The sequence below is a fragment of the Cyphomyrmex costatus genome, unplaced genomic scaffold (genome assembly GCF_001594065.2).
Source record: "Cyphomyrmex costatus isolate MS0001 unplaced genomic scaffold, Ccosl1.0 scaffold193, whole genome shotgun sequence".
NCBI lineage: Eukaryota > Metazoa > Arthropoda > Insecta > Hymenoptera > Formicidae > Cyphomyrmex > Cyphomyrmex costatus.
In genome coordinates this window covers 6,327,095-6,339,458 of record NW_017275965.1, presented here as the reverse complement: position 1 = coordinate 6,339,458, position 12,364 = coordinate 6,327,095, and the positions used below count along the sequence as shown (strand labels likewise).

The 12,364-nt window shown below is 37.6% G+C and overlaps 1 protein-coding gene across 1 annotated transcript in view; it reads left to right on the top strand.

The window, feature by feature from the left end:
• The window catches only part of LOC108772663 (uncharacterized), a 53,823-nt gene that overhangs the window by 35,411 nt on the left and 6,048 nt on the right, over positions 1-12,364 (top strand). The window contains exon 5 of the mRNA XM_018538235.1: positions 4,650-4,767. Coding sequence (XP_018393737.1) covers positions 4,650-4,767 — 118 coding nt within the window. The remainder of the gene's footprint in view (positions 1-4,649; positions 4,768-12,364) is intronic.

The following is a 12,364-nucleotide window of genomic DNA, read 5'->3' as shown; positions in this document are numbered from 1 at the left end:
ACGGTGCTACTTGCCGCGGCGAATGTATAATCGCCGATTACCCTAACAAGTACGTGGTGGTGCATTGAGGCGACTAATTAAGCGATTATAGCATCTTGGGCGAGCTAACGAGTGTTAATCCACAGGCGAGTCGTGCCTGTGGGAGCTCAGAGGGTCAACTTGCCGCACGCCTAGCCGAGCACGACGACGAGTTTTCTCTTATCAATATACTTGTAGAAAATTCCATATCGCGCACGCTGAAGATACTACACTTCTCTTGTTCGATCATGTAATTGTGTACACACAATACGCAATTTCGCTCTCTTCTCGTTTCCGAGAAACGTTTCATATAACTTAGCTTTTACGGGATAGTATAACTAACGGTTCCATAGACGCGTAAAGTAGGAGAAAGAAAAAAATGGCAAGAAAGGAAAGATTATTTCAATCCTTTTCACACCTTTGCAGCTTTCTCTTTAATATTTACCGATAATAAGAACCAACATCAAATTATATTAGAAAACGTGTGAAATGTATTGTTAAAAAAATATATATGTCGTCTTTCTTGACATTATTTCTTGATGAAATCGTTTTCTGTCCTATATATTCTCGAGCTTTATCGTTATGGGGGAATTCGGATTCGAATCCCATAGCTGAAGCAATATTTTTCGCAATAAACTGTTCGCAGGTTTAACATCCCTATTAACATAAGATTGTTAATATTTTTATGAAAATGTTTATTAGCGTTAAAAATTATTAAATTGTTTGTCAATTTAATTTGTGATATTACTACTTTGGTTCTATTTGTGATTGCGTTTCAAGATGAAAAAGATTTTTATGCGCGATTTGCAATAATCACAGATACGCAGGTATATATAATTTTACACAGAAATATTTAACCATTAAGGTCTGCTTCGATTGAAAAATAGGATTTCTCTTATCTAATTAGATTTTTTCATCGTTAAATTAATTTCTGTAATTTAATAAAAATAAGTATATATTTTTATCTGTAAAAGAGAGTAAAGTTTCAGGACGTCTATACAAACCAATTCATAAAGAAAATACAATATATTAAAACGCGGCGTATAATTTGAACATTTACAGCACGACTGAAAATTATTATTTCCAGAGAATTATTCGATAATTCGTTCAGCCAAATAATTAAGTAATTAACTCTAAATGTCTCTGAAATACATCGAGTATCAATCTGCGATTAAATCGCGATTGTATTACAGACCGACAATTCCGACCAGTCCGCAATATCCGTTGCAGCAAAATCGAGGATAATAACTCATGAAGTGAATTACGCATTACGGCCAGGCGTTGTCCATCTCGCGATCGATGCAACGACGTTTTCATTTTAATAGAAATTGATTGGCGAAGAGCCGCGAGAGAACAAGTAGGAAGTTAAGGAGATGAAAAGAGAGAGGCAGGGTAGAAGAGGGGCGGCAAATGCGGCCATGTAATTAGAAATCACGGGGATTTACGGGGCATCGTGCAATAAATCCAAAAAGTAACGGCTAATGGCACGCATATTGACGTATCCATCTGGCTATCGTTCATCTTTCTCACGAGTCCCACACCATGCGCACGCCCCGTAAACGCGACGCGCGCCTCGCGGCTACTCCGCGCGAGCGGCTCGCTCTCGCTCGCGCGGAGAAGACGAGACGAAAGAATCGACGCCTCCAGAGTGAACTACGGGGCTTTCTTCTCGCGGTGGGGGAGGGAGAGGAGACGTCGCGCCGACCATAAGCACGCTTGATTTACGTTAAAAGCCGAGCTGGGTCCGCGTTGAGTCTTTATCGGGTAGGAGTGAGACGATGATGATGAACGATCGGCGATTTGTAGAGGCGATCGGCGAATGCGCGCATATGCGAAACGGATATGTGTATGCGCCCGAGCGAATCTGCTGATCATCTGCAACCCGTGGCCGATATTCCGAGTGCACAAAACGTAGCTTTGAGAACATCGCTTTATGTCGGTAGAAAAATGCCAATCGCACAATCGTCTTTCAGATCAGTTCGTTACGTGTGGTATACAATCGTATTAATTATCCGTTCTTTGATAACGCCTTTATATGTTATAGCTATAAATTTTCGTTATGTATCACATTGGAAGTAATGGAAATGAAATTCCAAATTTTTATTCGAGCCAAGTTAATTTATAATAAGATTATCTAAAAAGAGACTAATTATGTAAAAAAAATTTAAGATTGATTAAAAAGTTAATCAAGATTTTATTATTTGTATACTGATTTTGAATTTATATACAGCTCCCTAATTTTTGGCATTAAATAGTATTTATTGAGAGACAAATTATTTTATCAATTGAATACGTTTATATATTCCACCATATCGTTCTGTATACTATCGAATTCTGTCCCATTAATGTCACCATCTATAACAACAGTGCCTGAATATGTTGCACTGCGAGGCGGTAATTCTCCATCGAGGCAGGCACAGTCCGGATTAACGTCTTCATTCCGAGAGAAACCCCTCGCTTGCGCATGGTGCACCGGTAATCGATCGGTTATGGTAATTCGAGCGAACGTCGAGCGCGATCGTTAAAAAAGCTGCGCGCCCACTGTTGGTGGTTGCGGTACTCGATGCAGCCACTACGCACTAGTGGCGATAAGCGGTCACGATGCGTGCAGTTCGATTAACGCAACAACGAGTGCGTGAGCGGTCGTTCGTCGTGCATGAAAAGGGAGAAAACCGCCCACGCGGTCTACTTGCGATCGCGAAGGCGATACGCCCGATTCGAGAAATCTATTTTGACGTACTTGTAGAACGATCGACACTTTATCCGTTAACGTTGTAACTAGACTATAATCTATATCATTACGGCACTTAAATTATCAAGACGTCAGAAATGAATTTCTGCTGTTACACATATTGTGAAGTACTGTTTATTTACAGTTTAATGTAGCTACATATAATTTTTATCGACGGTTTATTTCTACTAATATTAATAATACAGTACAAATGTTGCTTTATCATGATGTATTATAACGTATACATATGATAGTTTTATATAATCATGTATAACACATTTGTGTTCCATTCAAATAACACAAAGTCAATATGCCGTACTTGAAATATGTTATTGATACACATTAGAAATCGGACTTTAGATATATATTGGCAAATCATGTCGCGTTATAAGTAATTTATCATATCTCAAGAACTGTTTGTAATTACAGGATAGAATATCATAGAATGATTGAACGATAAATAATAATAATGATGATGAAAGTTATTATTTGAAAAAACTAAAACAACTCTTTATACTATTTTCACTGTTATTTGAGTTAGCTGTGGTAACTATAAATTAAACTCTAGACAAGAAATTGAGCAATTAATTAAAGCTTTTTTTTATGCAAAGAAAATGAGTAGATATAGCAAACTGAGTTCTGAGGATATTTAAAAGTTAAGATTAGCTGTTTGTCAGTCATTATACATTTTTATTGCGTTTTTGCATAATTAATTGAATAATACCTGTCATTATTTACGTCTTAGGCGAATACATTTGAAAGTGCTTTAAAGTACTATGTGTGTACTTATAAAGCACAGAACGATGTCCTCGTCTCGTAGAACTCTACACCTCAGTAAGAAATTATGTATTGATTTTTCTTAGCTTGTGTTTATAATGCGATTTACTTATATCTAAATGCTATATCTATCAATATAAAGGAATGAAGTCTTTTATTTTGCGTATAATTTACAAAAATATGAATCTAATTTCAAATTTTATGAATTTGTAGACGACAGAAAAATAATTAATACTGATTGTGAGTCTACATTATTTTTAAATTATTCCTGTTGATTTTTATGCTGTCTTTGAATATTTTATTCTTTTATGCAGCAAAATGTCTCCAGTAAAATATGTCTCTAAACTTCTGTCTGTCGATTTCTTTAAATATATTTTTATTTACTATTTGTAGGCAATAAATGCGAAATCATTTGGCAATTAACATTCGTGATATTTATTTGTAGAATTTGTTTTATATACATATTATTATATTCTCAAACGCAGATCATCTTTATGTAATGTTTAAAGGCGTCGGCTGTATTTAATGATCAGTAGTGTATAGTTGGGTTACGACCCCGACGTCACGATTCGCAATAACACGGATGAAAACGAACTGTTACTCGGTATTATCTATTACGATCACGGAATTGTTTGTAATGTCACTGCTGGTACATTTCACCCCGTAGCTAAGAGACCTTATTCAAAGATGACCTACTCTCCTGAGGTAGATACAACTAAAAGGATGTCATTTAATAATTTATGCTGGATAGAAAGATTGCAATCGGCAATCGCTCATCGTAAATCGAATCATGCTCTGTAATCAGCCACGCTGGCCAACGTTTTCTGCACTGTTGAGACAATTCATGTTGCGCCATCGCACGTATTTGCTATATAATATAAACGCGCGAAGAAATAACACGCTATTGTACGGAAAAATTATTTTTTAGAGATTTGCAACTCTTTAAAGATTTGCATCTTTTTTTAGATGCAAGAGTTTAACATTATGATACAATCGTGTAATTTTGATGTTACACGTGCATCTTTAAGATATTTTTATGTATAGACAAATTGCTGTTCAATTTCCATGATAATAATTTCGAATAAGACATATTAACGAAAATTGTTCTAATTGTTTGTTGCAGGATACTCGGACGTTATCGGGAGACCGGTTATCGAATTTGAGGACAATGCATCCACGAGGGAAGCCCTTTCCGTTAGAGAGACGTCGTCTTTTCTCCTCTACCTCGCTCGTCTACCCAAGTATGTATTCGTCGCATAATGCATCAACTTGGTGCATACGTCGAGATCAGGCCATACGGCCCGCAGTTGCGGGGTAGCAATAAATCAATCGGGATTATCGCGAGATCAGTCGCGCGTGCGAGGCTCGTTGAACCATACCATAATTTATGAATTCGATTAGCGGGCGACGCGGCCGCGATAATTTTTACGAAGGGCGTTTTTAACTCGCAAGAAAATTCACACTTTACGGCCGCGGCATACTGGCGCGAGACACCCATTTATTACGCCGGCATCTGTACTCCTCAACGAGGCTGTTGTAGCCGATAATAACTGAAATCATCCGACTCCGAATTGGCAATTTATTAGTCCCGGCTGGGCGAGAAGGAAGGAGCGCGCGTGAGCTTTCCGTTAAATAAACGTGATCGACGCCGATGTTGGTAATAATTATAATTTTCCACCGTCATGAAGTCGCGGGCACGCCCACTATAATCGTCGATACGGAGCAGAGTCGCGGCTTACCGTTCTTTCCAACTTGACCGCATCTCATCCTACAAGCTCTCTAGTGAAGCTTCTCTAGTTTGTAAGCTATTCAATTAACACGCTTACGACGTGCCCACCGACAGAACGCTTTCTAATATCGGTGCAGCGGCGATTAAACACCGTGAGAATCGAATCGGAGCGAATCAACACCGATTCGATTACGGAAAACGATTTTTCGTATTGCACATCTAATATTCAATTGTCAATATTTTTATTGTATATTTATTAATATTATTAATTAATTGAAACACACACACAACATTAATATCTAAATCTACTTAATTAATGATATATGTGTGCAAGATCTCTATTTATTTAGAAAATATCTGTTTGAGAGAGGGGAGCGTCTAATTGAGTTTTATTTTAATATAAAGGATTGAGAAAGAGAATTGAAGAAAATTTATATCTTTATCTCTTAAAGAAAAAAGTACATTTATATCATTTATACATTGAATATTTTGTTAGACCATAAAATTATATAGGCGCTTAAACTGATTGCTAGAATGTCGAAACTTTTACAGCATTGCTCTCATCGTTCTTGAGTTTCCTACATAATTTTGATAATCTAGCAAAATTATATTTTCAGATTTATGACTAGCTAAATTTTTAGATACCTGAGCAAAGTTTATCCTCTCCATGTATCATTTTACTTCTCAGATATAGATTCTTTTCATTGCGCATTGGTTTTCAATGCATTTGCATCTCTCGTTGTTCGTGATAATCGCGCTGTCATTCCGCGATTCTGCGACCGCATTCGCATACTCTCCAGCTCGTAAAACACATCACGCATGATAGCCACGCCGATACGGTCATCACGCGGCTTTATGATTTTCCGTGCAACCGGTAACCGAACTCTCATCGTATGCTTCGTCGGGATGAAGCATACGAGCGGGAGAATAGTATCGGGACGGCGCGGCGGCAGCGGGAAGAACGGGATGGAAAACGAAGAGCGAGAAAAGCGCGCGCTATTACGCTCGGGGCGTCTCTCGGCAAGAAACACGCCGATCTATCTTTCGGCATCTTCGACGCGAGCGAGCCAGCGTCGTTTCCGCGTCGGCGACTCTTCCCCGCCGGCTTGAGAAAAAGTGGCGGAAAATTTCCGCGATTTCATCGACGCTGTCTTTCGCCGCGTCATGTCGGTATACCGCCTTTCATCGGGTATCCTGGCGCGAGGTTTAATTCACGCAGCCTGAGATCAGCCGGCCCCGTGGGCTTCTCAGATCGCGATATATCTCGATATGTGAGGATAATTAAAGGGGTCTTTCTGGAAAAGCGTTGCGAGATCGCGCTGCCGCTTTCAAACTTCACGAGAATTAATACGAATGTATGAGAAGAGAGAAAGATCACCGTAATGAGACATATCCTGGCTGACTGACGATTTCCCATATCGATACTGCAAAGTAAACGCGTTAGCGATACCGAAACTCGCGTAAACGACCTATCGCTCGTGTTCCCAGGACTATCCAGGTCGAAGCGATACTTCTAATTTATCGCAGCCGAGTTATCATCTCGCGTGGCCACAATACGCATTGTTACATGTCGATATCTTTCGTTGCCGGAAGAAAAGCAGGCAGACACGGGAGCGTGCATTTGCCGCTCGCACACGCGAGCTAATCTCGAGAGGGGCGCCGTGGAATCCGCGACGAAAGCCGACGGTGTCATAATGATCCTCTGAGCGGAACACGATCGCCATAAATCAGCGTGCCGGTTATATACAACGCAGTGTACAGCGCGCGAGATTCATTAGCATTTTTCCGTGGTAGTAGTGGGAAAGCGAGGAACGACGTTGACATAGCGCCTAGCTGGGCTATCGGTGGCAGATTACTCGCGGATAAGCACGGCGGATGCAGATTTATTGCGCTACCGAGCAAAACGACGAAACGTCTGGGAACTTGGCGTGAAACTGACCCCGGAATTTCCACGTGCACGTAAACGCATACGCAACTTTACGCTTACCGCGTTATCGTGCCGTGTAATATCTCGACTTGACGAGATACGGCGCGGCGCGGCACTCTTTCATCTCATCGCGTAATCTACGGGAAATCGTTTAATCGATGGACGGATCACGCGTGATCGATGGATAATCAGGTATATGGAACTATTTTAAAATTAGCCGCAGATTTATACTGCGTTGTATGTTGGACGTTACATTCAACGTGTACAAATTTGTGGTATTTTGATACCGCGGCGATTATCGAAATCTTTTACATTACAGAGAAATGTGTTGCGTAAAAACGTTTATTATTTCTCTAAATTCTTTGAAATGAAATTTCACTGTAAAGAGTGAAATTTGGGTTACTTTTGAAAAAAGGTTAAATTTTCAATCCTTAAGAGTAAAATTTCACTCGAGAGAGAGAGAGAGAGAGAGAGAGAGAGAGAGAGAGAGAGAGAGAGAGAAAGATATGCTCTAAAAATTTTAGAGAGTTCGGTTGCCACCTTCTCTGCCGGAAATCCTCTATCATATCGAAGATCGATTGCCACTATTAAAATTGTTACTGTCTTGTAGTGCATTCTCTGAAAGAAGATTATCAGATCTTTTCCATTAGCCAAGGAACTAAAGACTCATCAAAAAGCTGGAATCTCCGGCTGAAATCCAGAAATAAGGGGTGACAACTGTGATGTTTACTTCTAATTTAACTAGTTATTAATATTTGTCTCAAGGTTTTCACTTTCGTGTTGTTTCCTAGATCCGGTGAAACCTGTCTTGCACGTAGATCAGGTAAAATATTAACTGCGCTCTGATCACGCCTTAGTTTCGCGCGAATTGAAGGTGAAATGGCGAAAGCGTAGTGTGTACTCCGTTATCGCGCATTAAGTGCACTCATCGTATATGTCCGCAGGTATCGAAGAAGTTTATTGGCTAATTGAAATTCGCCGATAGAAATACGGTGGGTGGCTTGTCGGTTGATCGACCGCGTGTTTCCGTTTTGATTGTACTTCCTGGATTTGCATTTATATTTGCATATATTTGCATAGCTGGTATTATGAGTAAATATTGCCTGTGCTTCGTACACAACTTATCATTTCATAAGCTTTGATCTTCTTGGTTTCCGAGAGATATCTTGTTTATCGGAGTACGTACAATATAACGGCTCTTGTTAAGAAAGATATCAATTGTGCAACATACAATATTTTTACTCTGTTTGCAATCTGGGTCTTTTTTGTACCCAAATTTTTTTACTGTTCAAGGCTATTTGAAAAAATATGGAAAAATTCAGAGTTATTTTTTAACATTTCTCTATTATATTATATCAAATAGTTTTTTTTTTTAAAAAAAACCTCCAAATTGACGTTTGAATAAAATTAAAAAAGAAAGAGGTTTCGCTTATGCTAAAAAATATTATATCAAGAATACAGATGATAGATGAAAAGTGATGGTTAAAAAGTTACAAATAACAATTTATTTTAATTAATTATAATTATATATAATATTAATAAATAAATTTATTTATTTTGAGTTATTTTTTTAATTCTTTAAATAGATTCTTGAAATAATTGATTGAATTGCAGCATCATGTATCTTTCTACGTGCTAAGTGAATTTTAAATTGTTATCGAACAATGTCAAAAGAAGATGATCAATTGGTGTTTATTATAAGAGATAAGTTGATGGCAAATGATTAAATCTGCGATCTTAAGAATCTACACGTGTAACGGGTCCATGCAACTTTCTTAATTCGAGATTGTCATAGTGTGAAGTAACAAGTCATGTTTCACCGCAGTGGCTTTTGCAGTGGCCGTCTTGAAAGCTTATATCTCACACGAGAGAAATATATTAAGCGTCAAGCGAGACTCCCGCGGTTTGCGTTACGCGTAATAACTTGATTGGTCGCGGTGAAAGGTCGAATCACCAAAAGTAATTCGCGAATGCATCGCCGGGCGAAATTGACCTCGACTCGTCTTTCACCGTTAACTCGCATCGCCGGTTTGTCCGGCGATGAATCGGAGCTTTGATCGTTATATTAAGGAGAAGGGTGAGAAATTGACTGACGGATACCCGCGCAAAAATGTAAACGGTGTAAGTGCACTCGTAATGATGCGCCTTATTAACGCAATTTTATTCATTCATAAATTTGTAATATAATTATACGTGTCAGGGTAAAAAAATTGTCTAGACAATTTTTTCCTTCTTCCTACTCGAAAAACGTATGTAATGTAATTAAGTTAATCCGACAAAGACAAGAATCTTGTTTCCTCTTTACTGTCGAAATGAGATGCATTTAAATTATACAAATAAAAATAGTTTTAAATACAGTGTTTCAAATGTGGACGTCAAAAACAATTGCTTGAGCGATATTATAATTAGAACTGAAAAAAAGGGAAAAATTATGATATGAACATAATAGGTCTAAAAATGCGTTTATTGAGACAAATAATTGGTTTAATTAAATGGAATTCTGATTGAAAATAGATAAATTGAAATTTTTTGGTTAAATCTATTAGAATTCTAGTTGAGATAACTGGATTAATACACTATCAGAATTGAAAAAACGAGATGGCTTTTATGAGTTATAACATAATTTAAATAAAAATGATAGGCTATTTTATTTAACATTATTCAGGATGTATTCCCGCCTTACATGGAGGTATAATCTACTTATTGTTAGTATCTCTTGACAGAGATCAGAAAACATTCTAGGTCTATAACAATCATTCATATTCACATCAACTTCTTTTCTTATTTTTGAGTCCGTCTTGAGAAATTGACTTCTACTTTTGAAACACTCTGTACATATACCATCCTGCTTTGACTCATATCATCTTACGTACGAAAGACTCGCACGATCACTTGCGAGAATATCGATGAGGCCAGTAGCGCGGTATCGGTGTTCACTGCAACCAGATATACCGCGACCAATAATTAATAGACGATCGCGCGAGTAAACGGTAAGCCGAGGAACATCCCGGTGGCTGGCAACCCGTCGCGTATATATCGTGTATCACGTGGGATGGAGAGTCACGAGCGGCAGATCGCAGGACGATAGGATCGCGGGGGATCTCTCGTTTGATCCAGTTGTGCACCTGACCGCATTTCCGCATGAGTTATGGACGTGCATCAATCCTTTTATCCCTTCCTTCCTCTTGAGAAACTGACGTGATCGTCGGCTCTTCCTGCCCTCCCACCGACACGAGCCACCCTCGTTTCTGGCGATGGTTAACGGTAACGACTTCGGCGAAACGTCCCTCATTGCTATCCCCGCTCGCTTTTCCCTTCGGGACAGAGATCCGCAGCTGCAGTTTACCGACCCACTTTTAAGATCGTATCTGGTATCCGAGAGCCTCACCTTTTTTCTGGCCGCCGCCAACTTTTCGTCCTTCCCTAATTGCTTTCCTCTTATTTTTTCTACCTATTGTTTTCTCCCTTGACCACCATGGTGAACAAAAATGTTCCCCCATTTTTTTAGTCGTGAAGCTCTTAGTGTTATCGATAGACATTTATGTTTCCTGAAATTTTTGAGTGCATAATTTAAGGGCATTCTCTCCCTCCATTTCGATCTTCAAAGTTTGTCGACAGTGAAGAGGAAACGAGGGTTTTGTTGGATTATCTCGATTGAGTTATTTGGTAATTTATAAAGCTCAAAGAATTTTTAAAAACTAACGGATTAATTGACTTACCGGTTTTATAATATTTTATAATAGTATGTTTATAAAATATAATTAAGAGAAACGAAATAAATTTGAAGTGAAAACCCAGTCTGAAACTTTTATTACTCTAATCGCATGTTTTTACGGAAATTATGGACCATTGGTCCTTCGTATGTATTCACTTAAATTTATTTACGTATAAGATGTGATTCTGGCTGTATATATGTCTCATTTTATTAGTCATAAAGATTTATTATTTTTCTTTTATGGCGAGATATATTATTATGGCTTGTTTTATTCTCTCGGTAGGAAGAATCACGTGAGTTTTACGCAACGGATTCTTGGTCGCGGTGCGATTAGCGTTGTAAAACTGTCATGTAACGTTTAAATACCGACGATATTTACACACTCATTAGAGCACTATTAGCAGCATTAGAACAGTATTAAGAATATAGGTCTCTTCGTTTATAATGTCAGTTCACACGATTCGCTGCCATCCGAATGTGTTCTACTTACGTCGAGCTCGACTTCTCAACTTTCTACGAGTTCGTCGTCCCTTTAAGGTTCCGAAATTCGATTATTCGTGCGTCAATTGATGACTGGTTACTTATTGCAACGGTCGACTTTAATTGAATATCCAAGTAATCTATTATTTTACTATTCTAGTAAAATTTTAACCCTAAAATGTTATCGCTAATTAATAAATGATATACAGTATTGCTATCGATACATAAATTTTACATATAAAGGAATAGGTCACTGTTAATTAATGTAATACAAATTTCCTATATATTTCATGTTTTTAATGATAAGATATTTATAATCTAGATATTTTATAAATACAAATGATATTAATAATTATTAATTTAAAAGGAAAGAAAGAATAAACACGCTATCAAATTCAATCTTGAAATAATATAGAATATAGTCTAATTGTGTGTGTCTCCTCTTACACTTAAATAAAATATATAACACAGAACTGCTTAAAAATTTAAATTATACTGTCAATTGTTTATAATACCGACCATTAAGGAGTCCAATACTGATATTAATACAATACATGGATAAAATTTTTGAAAACTTATTTTTGTTCGTCAGCTTTCGGCATGGCAAATTGGACCTCTTAATGATCCATTAAAGACATATCTTAACATTCAATCACCTCGCTTATTTGCACGTTCACATATCGATAGCATTCTAAGGTTAACTATTTCTGTATGATTTATTACAATTGATGTTTAATATAAATTAATAAAAAGTGATAGATAGTTCACTTTTAAAGAGATTTTTTATATATGTATATATAATCAGTTACATATGTATTTATAATCAGTAACATGTCGTTTCCTTGTTTTAATTTATTCTCAGATTACGTAGAAACATAATGACAAATCAACTCTCCTCAAAGATTAGATATTTACCGAGAAACACGGTATTCTGTCGAATTGATTGTCTAAATACCAATAGTTTTAGCCACGTCTATACTGGCCCTC